This window comes from Oncorhynchus masou, chromosome 24, assembly GCF_036934945.1.
Source record: "Oncorhynchus masou masou isolate Uvic2021 chromosome 24, UVic_Omas_1.1, whole genome shotgun sequence".
Lineage (NCBI taxonomy): Eukaryota > Metazoa > Chordata > Actinopteri > Salmoniformes > Salmonidae > Oncorhynchus > Oncorhynchus masou.
The window spans coordinates 17,537,843-17,554,159 of record NC_088235.1 but is presented as its reverse complement, the minus strand read 5'-3'; the positions used below and the strand labels follow the sequence as shown (position 1 = coordinate 17,554,159).

General features: G+C 42.6%; 2 protein-coding genes across 5 annotated transcripts in view; both read right to left on the bottom strand.

Annotated features, from left to right (window-relative positions):
* Positions 1–2,932, bottom strand: part of LOC135511867 (F-box only protein 11-like) — a 56,057-nt gene extending 53,125 nt beyond the window's left edge. For 2 of the 3 annotated variants that reach the window (XR_010451329.1, XM_064933368.1), the window contains exon 1: positions 2,626–2,932. Coding sequence is in view for 2 of the 3 variants with exons in the window: in XM_064933368.1 (XP_064789440.1) it covers positions 2,626–2,713 (88 nt within the window). In the remaining variant the exon portion in view is untranslated. The remainder of the gene's footprint in view (positions 1–2,625) is intronic. The other variant, XM_064933369.1, reaches the window with a different exon arrangement.
* A 7,316-nt stretch (positions 2,933–10,248) lies between these two features.
* The window catches only part of LOC135511870 (forkhead box protein N2-like), a 41,506-nt gene continuing 35,437 nt past the window's right edge, over positions 10,249–16,317 (bottom strand). For both annotated transcript variants that reach the window (XM_064933370.1, XM_064933371.1), the window contains exon 5: positions 10,249–15,607. In XM_064933370.1, coding sequence (XP_064789442.1) covers positions 15,147–15,607 — 461 coding nt within the window. In that variant the 3' untranslated portion in view covers positions 10,249–15,146. The remainder of the gene's footprint in view (positions 15,608–16,317) is intronic.

Genomic DNA, 16,317 nt, shown 5'->3' with positions numbered 1-16,317 from the left:
ACAGCAGCCAAATTCAGATCTTTATTTCACTAATTGTGTTTTCAGTTTTGAAAAAGATCTGATGTGAAAAGATCTGAGGTGAGTTTAACAAGGCTTCTGTTTGCAGTCAACATTTTGCCAGAGTAACAATTTCAGTTGAACGATTTGAATACACATTCCAAAACGTTAGTGAAACATCAAACTACTTTTTGTAAGGATTACTGACTTTTTAGCGACAATATTCAAACTGAAAATAATTTGGCAATTCCTACTAAATTGAATTCCTACAATTGAAAGTCTACATGGCCACTTGATTATTTTTAGCGGCAGTTTAGACCCAAAGCAGACACTTCCATTCGCCACATACTACCTTCTCAGACTGTTCGCAAACGTTTTCAGACTGTCGCGGCGAAAACAAAACAAATGGAATATGTACGCTACTGTTAGTCAAACTTCAATAACTATTTCCCTTGTTGAACGGGTCTCTGATGTGATTGGTCAAAAGACCAATTAGTGGGAAAATATTAGAATCGTCAGCCTGTCTAAACGCAGCATAACTAATTAGGAACAAATATTTTCTAACAATTGGAGGTATATTTCTACCAATCAGAGCAGCTTTTTAGCTAATAATTGCAATAACATATCTGTAGACTGTGGTTACTGCTATTGAGGCTACTAGCGCTGTCTTTGCTCCACACTCCAGCACAATAAGTGGCGGTAATACATCAACGAAGGATGCCAACAGCCCCCCCAACAACAACAAAATAACCACAGAAGAAGGCTGCTATAGGTAGTGTCCTTTGTCCCCGCCGACATGTACTGCTTTCCGGTATTTCTGTTAACAGTACGGTAAGTAGCTAACTAGCAGGGAAACGGGTACACTGTCCTTCGCCTCCCGAGCACTGCTTTCCCGCAGCTCTTAACTTTATGGCGCGCAAAGTAGCTAGCAAGTGTAGCCAACCAACTACCCTTACCGTAACATTAAATTAACTGGGAAAGCAGTGCTCGGCAGGCGTTGGCGAAGGACACTGTGTCGGTGTCCTGGCTAGCAGTCGTTAATGGCAGTGTACGCAGCATGTAGTTAAAGTGGTAGTGGGTGTGTTATGGAGTAATGGATGCAGACTAATTCATAATTGCCCAAAATATCAGAATTGGGCTGCCTGTGTAAACGCAGCCAATATAGCCTAGCTAGCAAAAGTTACATGCACCTCTGCAATTCAAAGAGGCCTCAGATCACCATTTGAACAGCTGCCTTGACTATGTTGAAGCAGCCTCAGCTAACGTTACTACTAGTGCTGGCTGTCACTTATCCAAGAAGTTAGTTAGCTAGTCACGTTCATTTATAGTTATTACAATAACGTAGCTGGCAAATTGACTGTAGTAAACCTAGTTTTATCAAGCCAACTGAATCACCTAACGTTAGCACTCACAAAAAGCTCTGCTGACGTGATGGTCGGTCCCTTCAGGTGAAATTTCCCTGCATTTAGAAAGTCATCTTTGTCTAAACATCAGTTGGCAAAGTACCGGTAGTGAGCCTATTTTTAGATTATCGCACATGGAACATAACCATTGTTTACCTTTGAAACGTAATCTTTCGAAAGATTGCCTGGTTACCACATTGCTAACCCACTGTGCGCTTCGGGACACAACGTCAATGGGTGTCCGACCGTCAGATGTCCATCCCAACACAGCCAGACATTGATGGTGATTTACGGTGGTGAGACGCCGCACAGACAAAATGGATAAACTGGCTCGCAAATTTAGATGCGTCAAGCTAATTTAGCTAACTGTCTAATTTAGCTTATGCGAGAGTAACGTTTACAACTAAAACGTGATTTATTCAGCTACTATGTAGTTAATAGAACTATCCATGCTGAATATAATAACCAATATTATTCTCTACAATTTGTGACGTGACTAGATAGCCACCTAAACAACTACCTAACTGCTTTAGCTAATGTTAATATTAGCTAGCCAACAAACAACTCGTCTCCAGACCAAACGCAACTTTGGTTAAGTTAATAACAAGTGAAGGCGTAATTAGAAGAAAGTCAAATGTGCCGCCAATGTGCTAATTTAACAACAATTGTAAGTAAATGTGCACTTTGATACTTTCCGAAGAGCTATTCAAACAAAGGCGTAGTTCCTGGCTAGTTGTCTACAGATAACGTCATCATGGGTTGCCAATTTGCTTGTTACGTTAGCGTACTAGCCAGCTGGCTAACTTTACATGCTAATAAACACTAGCGAGACCACCAAGAAATATAGAAAAAAAACTACCTCATGACAAACTCGTGGGCTAACCATTATTAGACGTGTATTATTATAGTCGTTGGTGCGTTTGAGCAATCTAGTTAGCTGGCATTCTTCTACGACCTGTAGTCTAGTCAAGATCAGCAAGGATTCGCTTAGGTCTAGGAACAAAACAAGCCAAACAAAGCGCGGCCTAAGAGATTGTCGACAGAACAAGAAGCCTCGGCGTTTCCTACAGTCTCCACCAAAAGGGAAAGACGTTTTCAACCCTTTTTTGAAAGCCACAGCTATATTCAAACGTTTAATTTGAGTCAACAAGTAACCGAACCAACGTATTTCTGAAATTGTTTAAAATGCGCCCAGTTAGCTTAGAGGTGACGTTACATGCATTACCTCTTTCCTGGTTGTTCCTTTCCGGCTGTACCGGGCGCGGCCTCGACACTCGCCTGGGTCTTCTGCTGGTTGCTCTGACGGAGTTCATTTGCGGTGTTTAGAATAAAATAAATCAAACCCTTCTCTATAGTTGGAACGACGTCTAAGCACGCAATCTAAAATGTTTTTTTCTTAAACATTGCGCAATAAGTCACCCCTTTCCTGCAGCTCGAGAAAAATATATATTTTTGCGTTGCCCCTGCAACCCTTGCTCAGCTCCGTATTCACTGTTGCAGGAGGAGCCATTAGCACACAGCGACCGTCCGACAACAAGAACATCACATGGGAAGACTATCCACCAATAGCACATCGAAGTTGGCCGTTTTTTTCTGCCACTGCAAATAGGAATGTGTGTCTGTAATGTCTGAAATTGACTGACTGAGACTGAAACAAGAAAGGCTATTATGGACTCACTTCACCTTCTGAACTATTGCTATTATTAGCCTACTGTAGCCTAATCATCACGATTACCTGTGTGTTAGTACTGGTCTGGAACCAAACCCTGCACACCCCGTGGGTCTCCTGTACAGACCAGTCTACTGAATCATAAAAGCCTGTGTCCTGTGCAGGGGGGCTAGTAGCCCACAATAGGACTGAAGAACAAAGGCCTATATGGTTAATGAAGCCCAAGCCATGGTCTATAGGATTATATATGATTAATGAATACCAAGCTATGGTCAATATGGTTAATGAATCCCAAGCCATGGTCTATAGGATTATATATGATTAATGAATCCCAAGCCATGGTCTATAGGCCTATATTTGGTTAATGAAGCCCAAGCCATGGGCTATAGGTCTATATTTATTTATTTATTTTTACCTTTATTTAACCAGGTAGGCCAGTTGAGAAAAAGTTCTCATTTACAACTGCGACCTGGCCAAGATAAAGCAAAGCATTGCGACAAAAAACAACACAGTTACACGTGGGATAAACAAATGTACAGTCAATAACAATAGAAAAAATCTATATAGAGTGTGCGCAAATGGAGTAAGGAGGTAAGGCAATAAATAGGCCATAGTAGTGAAGTAATTACAATTTAGCAAATTAACACTGAAGTGATAGATGTGCAAGTAGAAATACTGGTGTGCAAAAAAAGTAAATAAAAACTATTTGGGGATGAGGTAGGTAGTTGGATGGGCTATTTACAGATAGGCTGTGTACAGCTGCAGCGATTGGTGAGCTGCTCAGATAGCTAATGCTTAAAGTTAGTGGTGGGTGTTATGGTGACAGGTGGGTGTTATGGTGACCAGTGAGCTGAGATAAGGCGGAGCTTTACCTAACAAAGACTTATAGATGACCTGGAGCCAGTGGGTCTGGTGACGAGATCATACAGGTCGCAGCGGTGGGTGGTATATGAGGCTTTGCTGACAAAAACGTATGGCACTATGATAGACTGCATCCAGTTTGCTGAGTAGAGTGTTGGAGGCTATTTTGTAAATGACATCGCCGAAGTCGAGGATCGCTAGGATAGTCAGTTTTACGAGGATATGTTTGGCAGTGTGAGTGAAGGAGGCTTTGTTGCAAAATAGGAAGCCGATTCTAGATTTAATTTTGAATTGGAGATGCTTAATGAGTCTGGAAGGAGAGTTTACAGTCTAGCCAAACACCTAGGTATTTGTAGTTGTCCACATATTCTAAGTCAGAACTGTCCAGAGTAGTGATGCTCGTCGGGAGGGCGGGTGTGGACAGCGATCGGTTGAAAAGCATGCACTTAGTTTTACTTGCATTTAAGAGTAGTTGGAGGCCACGGAAGGAGAGTTGTATGGCATTGAAGCTCGTCTGGAGGTTAGATAACAGTGTCCAAAGAAGGGCCAGATGTATACAGAATGGTGTCGTCTGCGCAGAGGTGGATCAAGGAATCACCCGCAGCAAGAGCGACATCATTGATATATACAGAGAAAAGAGTCAGTCCGAGAATTGAACCCTGTGGTGCCCCCATAGAGACTGCCAGAGGTCCAGACAACAGGCCCTCCGATTTGACACACTGAACTCTATCTGGAAAGTAGTTAGTGAACCAGGTGAGGCAGTGATTAGAGAAACGAAGGCTGTTGAGTCTGCCAATAAGAATACAGTGATTGACAGAGTCGAACGCTTTGGCCAGGTCGATGAAGACGGCTGCACAGTACTGTCTTTTATCGATGGCGGCTAGGATATCATTTAGCACCTTGAGTGTGGCTGAGGTGCACCCGTGACCAGCTCAGAAACCGGATTGCACATCGGCGAAGGTACGGTGGGATTCGAAATGGTCAGTGATTTGTTTATTAACTTGGCTTTCGAAGACTTTGGAAAGGCAGGGCAGGATGGATATAGGTCTGTAACAGTTTGGGTCTAGAGTGTCACCCCCTTTGAAGAGGGAGATGACCACGGAAGATTTCCAATCTTTAGGAATCTCGGACGATACGAAAGAGAGGTTGAACAGACTAGTAACAGGGGTCGCAACAAGGGCAGAAGATAATTTTAGAATGAGAGGGTCCAGATTGTCAAGCCCAGCTGATTTGTACGGGTCCAAGTTTTGCAGCTCTTTCAGGACATCTGCTATCTGGATCTGGCTATATGTGTAACGGATGTGAAACGCTAGCTTAGTTAGCCGGTGGTGCTCGCTAAATAGTGTTTCAATCTGTGACGTCACTTGCTCTGAGACCTTGAAGTAGTGGTTCCCCTTGCTCTGCAAGGGCCGCGGCTTTTGTGGAGCGATGGGTAACGATGCTTCGAGGGTGACTGTTGTTGATGTGTGCAGAGGGTCCCTGGTTTGCGCCCGGGTATGGGCGAAGGGAAGGTCTAAAGTAATACTGTTACATATGGTTATGGGCTATAGGCCTACAGTGGCGCAAAAAAATATTTAGTCAGCCACCAATTGTTTAAGTTCTCCCACTTAAAAAGATGAGAGGCCTGTAATTTTCATCATAGGTACACTTCAACTATGACAGACAAAATGAGAAAAAGAAATCCTGAAAATCACATTGAAGGATTTTAAATCCATTTATTTGCCAGGGCGGTGTGTTTGGGATCATTGTCATGCTGAAAGACCCAGCCACGTTTCATCTTCAATGCCCTTGCTGATGGAAGGAGGTTTTCACTCAAAATCTCACGATACATGGCCCCTTTCATTCTTTCCTTTACACGGATCAGTTGTCCTGGTCCCTTTGCAGAAAAACAGCCCCAAAGCATGATGTTTCCACCCCCATGCTTCACAGTAGGTATGGTGTTCTTTGGATGCAACTCAGCATTCTTTTTCCTCCAAACACGACAATATATATATATACGGGACATGACAAGACGTCTGAACTGCTATGCCATCCCTGGATCAATTAAGTTAATCAATTAATTTATACTGATAACACGTTCAAACAGGTGTCATTAATACAGGTAATGAGTGGAGGACAGAGGAGCCTCTTAAAGAAGAAGTTACAGGTCTGTGAGAGCCAGAAATCCTGCTTGTTTGTAGGTGACCAAATACTTATTTTCTTATTTGCAAATAAATTCATAAAAAATCCTACAATGTGATTTTCTGTAGAAAAAAAAATATCATTTTGTCTGTCATAGTTGAAGTGTACCTATGATGAAAATTACAGGCCTCTCATCTTTTTAAGTGGGAGAACTTGCACAATTGGTGGCTGACTAAATACTTTTTTACCCCACTGTATATGTATGGTTAATGCCTATAGGGACAAGGTCAGTGACTTGGCAGTGGTGCCAGGATAACTATGACAAAGGAGATTATTGTGGACTACAGAAAAAGGAGGACCGAGCACGCCCCCGCTCACATAGGCAGGGCTGTAGTGGAGCAGGTTGAGCGCTTCCAGTTCCTTGGTGTCCACATCACCAACAAACTATAATGGTCCAAACACACCAAAACAGTTGTGAAGAGGACACGACAACGCCTATTGCCCCTCAGGAGACTCAATAGATTTGGTATGGGTCCTCAGATCCTCAAAGAGTTCTACAGCTGCACCATCGAGAACATCACCCCCTGGTATGGCTCCTGCTTGGACTCGACCGCAAGGCAATACAGAGGGTAGTGCTTATGGCTTAGTGCATCACTGGGGCCAAGCTTCCTGCCATCCAGGACCTCTATACCAGGCAGTGTCAGAGGAAGGCCCAAAAGATTACCAAGGACTCCAGCCACCCTAGTCATAGACTGTTCTCTCTGTTACCGCACGGAAAGTGGTACCGGAGTGCCAAGTCTAGGTCAAAAAGGCTTAACAGCTTCTACCCCCAAGCCAAAAGACTCTTGAACAGTTAATCAAATGGCTACCCGGACTATTTGCATTGTTCCCACCCACCCCATTTTTACACTGCTACTACACTCTGTTTATTATGTATGCATAGTCACTTTACCTCTACCTACATGTACATATTACCTCAATTATCTTGACTAACCGGTGCCCCCGCACATTGACTCTGTACCGGAACCCCCTGTATATAGCCTCGCTTCTGTTATTTTATTGTTGCTCCTTAATTATTAGTTATATTTATTTCATTTTTTTTTCTTAACTGCATTGTTGCTTAAGGGCTTGTAAGTAAGCATTTCACTGTAAGGTCTACACCTGTTGAATTCGGGGCATGCAACAAAGATTTGGATTTGATTTGAAGCCCAAGCCATGCGCTATAGGCCTACTCCATTTCAAAGTAGATCATGGTAATTTGTCAATTCATCTGATATTGGGGAAATATATTTGGTCAATGTGGTTTCTTTGTGTGGTCTGAAGTAGAAGATGGCATAGGTTTATTATTAGTCTTCCTGACATATCAGACACAACCGACTGCCTGCTGTAGGATAGACAGGATGACCCTTTCCCCCGACACACATGATTGTGTTCAGGGTTTGGATTTACAGGGGAGCTTGAGGGGGCATCAACAGGCCCCCCATGAGAATTGAAATATCAATACGGCCCCCCTCAAAGATATTGACATCTGGCACCCATAAGACACGTTGGGCACCCCAAGAGTCACTGATTCGAACCATGAGTTGATCTGCTAATGCCAGTCAAATAATCCTACAGACAGCAGTACTCCTGTACATGGCCTTTATCACAGTTCCGCTGTCTATGTAAATCGGTGTAATAAAAACATACTTCTTTACCAATCACAAGTACAAACTTATCAGCAGAGGTCCCCTCCTTTGTGTTCAGCTGTCATGATGCTTAGTTCCTGACTGACATCTGTATAGAGCCCATGTTGTGAGGTTGGTGGCAAACTGATTGTGTATTCACTCAAAAGACACTCTTTGTGTCACAAATGACAACCTATTCCCTATTTAGTGTACTACTTTTGAACAGGGCCCAAAGGTCATTTGGGACACAGTCACTTGGCAATTATCAGGCAAAAATACTGCCAGTCAGATAGCCCTGTTATGTTGAGGCAAAAATACTGACAGTCAGATGGTGAGGTTCAATACCTTCATGTATGGATCATTGATCTGTGAAATTGCTGAGCAAAGCTCATTCATGATTCATGTCAGTGAAATAGAGCAAAGAAGCTTTCATGTATGGGACCTTGGATGGCATCATGGGTAATAGACTACCTCCTCTCAGTCAAATGTCTATCTATGTTCACCCACAGTTGGACCTATACTCTACTCTGAGGCACCAGGCTCTGCTTTCCTTGAGTCCAGTTGGTGGAAGGATCATTGTGAAGGACTAGTAATGTCATGTAGGAAAGGACACCATCTGTTGGGAGTTGGCCTAATGGTGACGTAAACCTCAAACCGGAGATGGAAGAGAAAGCGAGACTTCTCACAAGCAAATCTTTTTATGGTTGAGGGTGGGGGGGATAAGTATACCAGAGCCAGCTGATTTCGGCAGTTTCCCACTGAAAACATCCTATCTGTGTATGTGGGAGTTCCATCTCTTGAGTGAGCATGCCAGAGATTATGGAGGAACCGTGAGCTCACGTGGGAAAGCATGCTCACGCAAGAGAGGGAACACACACTTGACCATTTTGTCCAATAGTCAGGGGCACAACTTTCACTGGGGACGGGAGGGACATGCCCCCGACACAGTTTTGTCATTGGATGTGATACAAAACAAGGCAACGGTAGTCTCTGAGCGTTGGGTAGCCTGTTTGGAGTGTATCCAAATGGATAAAATGATTATTATGCCCCCCCTCACTTCTAAAACCAAGTTGCTCCCCTGCCAATAGTAAATTGCTTTTATGAGACAGCTTCATTATCCACCATATTTGCCTCAAACCAAGGATTGCCCAGGCATGGGGTAAATTGCATTTGAATTCAGAAACTGAAACCAATTCCTCTGATCCCAATTGTTTATGAATGAGAATTTGAAATTCAGTTTACTTCTTATATTGAAATGGAATTGACCCCAACCCTGATGCACTAGTATAGTTGCTGAAAGGAAGAAAAACTAGCTTGGTGTCTCATCATATCAGATGTCATCTCTAATGAAGAGGGACAGATCAGATGGATGCAAATCTTCTACTGATTCATTGTTTGTAACTGTTCCCCTGTCTGTCAGCTCCTTATTTGACAGCATCACCATCAACAGCACTGTCAACAAAATACAGAAGCAGTGAGATTCCCTCTCTGCTCAATCACCCTTAACATCAAATGCACATCACACTATCAACCACCAGTCAGTGTGTATCGCTGCTCTGTGTTTCTTACATCAGCTTAGCTCTGTGCTGTAGTGTAGAACCATGAATGGCTACTGTAAGAGATGGCATCCTGTCATTCCTTGCATGTTTCCTGGGGTTGTGTGTGATCTCTCACACACACTAGAAAGCCAATCAATACACATCCTTAGAACACAATGTGTCAGTATTGCAATACAATTTTACCAACTCAGCCTTAAGGCTTAATACATTTTTACACGAGAGCCTAATGCTGGATAAGATAGCATTTTTGTTATCTAGTTGCTAATAAAACAGATTGATCTTAGAAGTAAACTCATTGATGTAATAGTGGTTCACCACTAGAGGATGCTGTATTATCTAGGACTATAATGGCATATCAGGTAAGACTTCCTCTTGGATGTAGAATATGCTTTATTATTTTAGAATTGTCAAGAATTTCATGCACAAGTTTTTGGGGGGCTTAAATTGGCAGTCATGAGCAGTGCACTGCCTGATGTAACTATCACAAGAAAGGGCTGAGTTCCTTATTGTAGAAATTCATTATTTGGACAATTTTCACAGTTAGCACTGAGTGGTCAAATGGGGTAAAGCTTTGAAGTAAGTTACAGACTAAGATGTTTGTCCCTTGGGACAATGGGCCCTATAATTATTTGCATTACAAGTCACTTCTGACCTCCCTTTCATTTAAGGTTAGTCATTACCTGCTCTAAACAGCAGGTGGGGATGTTAATCAACATTTTATTAATAAAGCATGAACTTATAGGATTTCATAACCAAGGACTTTGTCCCACTTTTGGTTGTTCAAATGTATAGGTTTTTGAATACATAATTTTCCCAAATGCACCCATGTCAATGTCATTAGGGATTTTTGGTCAGTAGTAATGCAGCAATTAGATTGATCTTGATACAGTATATCCTTTTGAGAGATTTGTCTTTATCATTTGACCATTTCATCGAAGTAGTAAACATTAACAATTGAAAAACAAACAGGCCCAAAAATAAAACAAGATTTTATTTATTTTGTAATACTATAATTGCAAATTGCATATCTTTGGTGAAAATAAACTTTAAACATTTTATTAAGAGGTTAGCATACAAAAACCAAAAGGTCTGTCTAACAGACATGGCAGATGACTGAAGGATACTGGGTCGGCAGCTTTAGTTAGTTCAATGCGACAAACCGCTTTATCATAATCAATAAACTGCAACAAAAAATAAACGCATAATCAATACAACACATTTTCAAACAATGAAGCATCCTATGTATGTAGCTTTGAGTTTAGCATAATCTGTCACCATGTCAAGTGAACATTATTGGTGACGATACAGACCCCTAGGGTGCCTCATCGTGTTTATTAGTCTAAGATGCTTAGGAGTATTTCTGTCTGTAATAAAGCCCTTTTTGTGGAGAAACTCATTCGGATTGGCTGGGTCGGGCGCCCAGGCTCACCCATGGCTGTACCCTTGTGAAATCCATAGATTAGTGCCTAACTGATTTCCTTATAAACAAACTCAGTAAAAATGCTTGTTGCATTATTTTTGTTCAGTATAAAAATAAAAACTTACTGAGAGACTCAGGATCATCTTCATGTTGAGTCTGATAAGAGCTTTCTTCTAGCAACAGCATGAACAAGTTACTGGAAGTTGTCCTCAACTATCTAAGTTTAAACAGAAGTCCATGGGGGTACCAAGACTTACACCAGGGCAACCCTCAATGTGGGTTTTTAGTTTCAGTAAGTGTAGGCGACATCTATGGTGGCAGGATCCTAACATGGAGAGGGGGTGCCAACTAATATCTATGGTGTGACTACTTAGGGCAGTCAGAATATTATCTAAACATAAACAGTACAGATTCAGATAAACTTCCAACACCTTTATGATGATTAAATCAACTTTCCCTATCAAGATAAGGAATGCCATCTGAAATGTCGACCGTTGCTTCTCTGTACATCATCACAGTTGGCACAAAAAAAATGGTTCAGAATCCATGTTAATCAATAGTCTTTTATCCAACAACAAAACATTGGAAAACTTGGCAGTCATGGTTAAATTGAAAAACACCCGCTCGAAAGACGATATATATATATTGGCCATATACAGTACTTTCTCAGAAACACTATCACTATAACAGTGAAAATAGTGGTCTATGGCAGTAAAATATCATTTAGAAAATAAAACTAAGTAAGTCTCAAAAGGATTTTCCAGAAGGGAGAGAGGAAGTAACATTTCCACTCACTTCAAATTACCTTTATTTGATAGAAGCTCCTTTCAATAGTCCATTATAAATGAATTATACATTTAATGGACACCATTCATTTGTTCTTTGTTTATTCACAGCCAGTTAAGACCAGTGTAGTCTATGTCCATCTTATTTAGGAGAACTGCAGTTTAGTTCTAAGAACAAAATCCCCTTTCAAAGAATTCAGCGATTCCCATTCCACAACAACCAAAATAAACTGAATATCAGACTAGGTCAGTTCTCCTACATTTCCTGTTGGCAGGCTTCTAAAAAACAGGGGCAACAACATTACTGTCAGTCACAAATGCTGTGAGAAGAGGAAGATGGTTGCAATGGCCTTGGTAGTTCCACTTCTGTGACACAAATTCATGTTTGGCACTGCATACAATCTATACTTACTAATGTGACTTAATTTAACATTTCCTGTGATACAACCCAAGTGGAAACCTAACTTGCACTTAAGTTGGCTCATGACAGAGGACAGTACACTGTACTGCAGTGCACCAACTAAAAGCTATTCTAATCATATGGGCATATTGGCATTTTACTTACGAATGCAAGTTAAAACATGCAAGCCCCAAAGAGCATCAGTCTGGCCTCATCACTACACAAGTTCTGTTTCCGCATCCTGTACTTTCCATCACTGAACTCGATGTAATCAACTGGCCCTAAACACATTACTGTATAGTGTAGAGAAGAGTGGTGCACTTCCTGATTTTGCCCTCCGTGTTTCCTTAATGGGGAACGAGACGAAGCAAAGCCTCTTTCTGTCACCACAGTCTAAACTCTGCCACAGGGTCAGCCAACACCATTCAGGAGGGGCAGTAGTACAATAAGTCTCACAACATTGTCCATCTAACCTCACAACAACATAACATTTTTGTTTTAACTTCCCTTTGGCCTGAATACTAACGTTCGAGTAGGTGTGACTAGTATTACATGATTGAAAACTGAGCAGCACATCTGCCAGTGAGTGCCCTCATGCCAAGCGCATTGTCTTGGTATCACTATGGTTACAACATTTGCTTAGTTTCAGCCAGATTAGTCTACACTACACCTTGCATAGGATAAGATAGGATAGAACAAGACATAATAGGACAAGACAAGATAGAATATATTAAATGTAATTTCTCAGTTTACACACTAAACACAATGTATGACAGAATTAGAGGGGTCAGCAGAGGAAGAGCGATGAAGAGGAGTAGGTTCTAATGAAATGAAGATGCAATTCTGTTTCTCTCAGTAGGATTAGAGGACTCTTCCTGATCTAGATGTAATTCTGTTTCTCTCAGAGTAGGACTAGAGTGGACTCTTCCTGATCTAGAAGACATGATGTTTCTCTCAGAGTAGGACTAGAGTGGACTCTTCCTGATCTAGAAGACATGATGTTTCTCTCAGAGTAGGACTAGAGTGGACTCTTCCTGATCTAGAAGACATGATGTTTCTCTCAGAGTAGGACTAGAGTGGACTCTTCCTGATCTAGCAGTCATGATGTTTCTCTCAGAGTAGGACTAGAGTGGACTCTTCCTGATCTAGCAGTCATGATGTTTCTCTCAGAGTAGGACTAGAGTGGACTCTTCCTGATCTAGCAGTCATGATGTTTCTCTCAGAGTAGGACTAGAGAGGACTCTTCCTGATCTAGAAGTCATGATGTTTCTCTCAGAGTAGGATTAGAGGACTCTTCCTGATCTAGAAGTCATGATGTTTCTCTCAGAGTAGGACTAGAGTGGACTCTTCCTGATCTAGCAGTCATGATGTTTCTCTCAGAGTAGGACTGGAGTGGACTCTTCCTGATCTAGAAGTCATGATGTTTCTCTCAGAGTAGGACTAGAGTGGACTCTTCCTGATCTAGAAGTCATGATGTTTCTCTCAGAGTAGGACTGGAGTGGACTCTTCCTGATCTAGAAGTCATGATGTTTCTCTCAGAGTAGGATTAGAGGACTCTTCCTGATCTAGAAGGCATGATGTTTCTCTCAGAGTAGGACTAGAGTGGACTCTTCCTGATCTAGAAGTCATGATGTTTCTCTCAGAGTAGGACTGGAGTGGACTCTTCCTGATCTAGCAGTCATGATGTTTCTCTGAGTAGGACTAGAGTGGACTCTTCCTGATCTAGAAGTCATGATGTTTCTCTCAGAGTAGGACTGGAGTGGACTCTTCCTGATCTAGAAGTCATGATGTTTCTCTGAGTAGGACTAGAGTGGACTCTTCCTGATCTAGAAGTCATGATGTTTCTCTCAGAGTAGGACTAGAGTGGACTCTTCCTGATCTAGAAGTCATGATGTTTCTCTCAGAGTAGGACTAGAGTGGACTCTTCCTGATCTAGAAGTCATGATGTTTCTCTCAGAGTAGGACTGGAGTGGACTCTTCCTGATCTAGAAGTCATGATGTTTCTCTCAGAGTAGGACTGGAGTGGACTCTTCCTGATCTAGAAGTCATGATGTTTCTCTGAGTAGGACTAGAGTGGACTCTTCCTGATCTAGAAGTCATGATGTTTCTCTCAGAGTAGGACTGGAGTGGACTCTTCCTGATCTAGAAGTCATGATGTTTCTCTCAGAGTAGGACTAGAGTGGACTCTTCCTGATCTAGAAGTCATGATGTTTCTCTCAGAGTAGGACTGGAGTGGACTCTTCCTGATCTAGAAGTCATGATGTTTCTCTCAGAGTAGGACTGGAGTGGACTCTTCCTGATCTAGAAGTCATGATGTTTCTCTCAGAGTAGGACTGGAGTGGACTCTTCCTGATCTAGAAGTCATGATGTTTCTCTCAGAGTAGGACTAGAGTGGACTCTTCCTGATCTAGAAGTCATGATGTTTCTCTCAGAGTAGGATTAGAGGACTCTTCCTGATCTAGCAGTCAGACACCTTTATTTGATTTCCCTGCCCACCATGGCAGCAGAGTTCCAACAGTCCCTCGGTTACGTTTCCATTCCCTGCTATTAAACCCTGACATGGACCCAGTCCAGCGTTCCACTCCGTGGAAGGATGTTTACGATCAGCCGTACTACTTTCATCTGTTGTTTTTAAACAGCAGTACCATCAACCCAGGACAAATACAAAAAGTGGTTTAAGTTATTGCATCTCTCTTTGGAAGGTTTTCCAGACCAAGGATGTCACCTATCAAAACAGTGGTATCTTCAGCATGGAGAAACTGACTTCAACATGAGGAGAGGTTAGTTTGTTAGAGACATGCACTCGTTCTCTTAGAAATAGGTTCACTTGGAAGAGGATACAAGTTGAGGAAGCATGCAACGCTTGCTTTGAGTTAAAAAGTTTCAGCTTTTCCCATCTTATCCCTCAAAACATTATTTGAGTGGTAAGGATCTGCAGCGAAGCCATCAGAAACAACAAGCAGTTTTGTGATGGTTCTTCTCAGTAGTCCTCAAACACCCCCGTTTTACCCTGACCCACCCACCTGACACAGGTGGGTCAAAAGTCTCAATATGGCTTTGTTCTCCTGTGTCAATGATACTATTGCCATTTGATGTGTTGGATAGTGAGGGATATCCTAATCATGTGTCAAACCAAAAACAGGCTTCAAATCAGCAACCAGAAAAGGTGGCACAACTAAGACCAATCAGGACACATGATCAGATCAGGGGTCAGGGGTTACAGGGGCAGGAGTCTGAGGGCAAGGGCAGGAAAGTATGACAACCTCATTTCCTGTTCAGTTTTTTGCTCTTGGCACTCCGTTTGTTAAGGTCCATGGAGGTACGGATCCCAGCCAGGTGGAGCAGAGACCCGGCCGCCTCCTTCAGCTCCTCATCCAGCTCTGGGTTGGCTGTCAGCTCCCTACGGGCCCTCTTACCCGCCGGGTGCTTCACCGAAGAGGAGGAGGAGCGGCGAGGAGCAGGCCGGGGGCGGCCGCCTCTCTCGTCCCGGTCCCCGAGGTCGGAGTCGTCCTCGTCACTATGGAAACCCTCACTGCCAGCGCGGCATGTACGGGGCCTGTGGTGGGCATGGCCAGGGGAGGGGCCTCCATCGTCGAGGGAGGAGGAGGAGGAGCGGGAGGAGCAGCGCTGCAGGGCCATACTGCTGTAGTTGTGGTCCTGGTTAGGATCGCTGCTCACCAGGACCAAGTCTGGCCGGGACAGGTCCAAGGGACTCTCTGGATCACCTGGGAGGGAAAGAAGAGGATAGCGAGATTGAGGGAGGAGGAGAACATCCTGACACTAAAGAAGGAGCGTTTCAGGGTGCAAGAGGGCAGTAGGAGTGGGTTGTGTGATAAAGACAAGTGTTTTTAATCAAATAAGCGGCGGGCTAGGCAGTGTCTCTGTTCAGCAGACAACAGTAATTAACATCCATAACAATTGATGGCAACAGCAGTGGCAGAAGTGTCTAGTCGAATGAACACTATGAGAAGACATGGGAGAAAATACAACAAATCAAATCACATTTTATTGGTCACATACACATGGTTAGCAGATGTTAATGAGAGTGTAGCGAAATGCTTTTCCTTCTAGTTCCAACAGTGCAGTAATATCTAACAAGCAATCTAACAAATTCACAATAACTACCTTATACACATACATGTAAAGGGATGAATATGTACATATAAATATATGGATGAGTGATGGCCGAACGGCATAGTCAAGATGCAGTAGATGGTATAGAATACAGTATATACATATGAGTAATGTAGGATATGTAGACATTATTAAAGTGGCGTTATTTAAAGTGACTAGTGATACCTTTATTAAATCCATTTATTGAAGTGGCCAGAGATTTGCGTCTGTATGTTAGTGATGGCTGTTTAACAGTCTGATGGTCTTGAGATAGAAGCTGTCTCTCGGTCCCCGCTTTGATGCACCTTTGATGCCCTCGCCT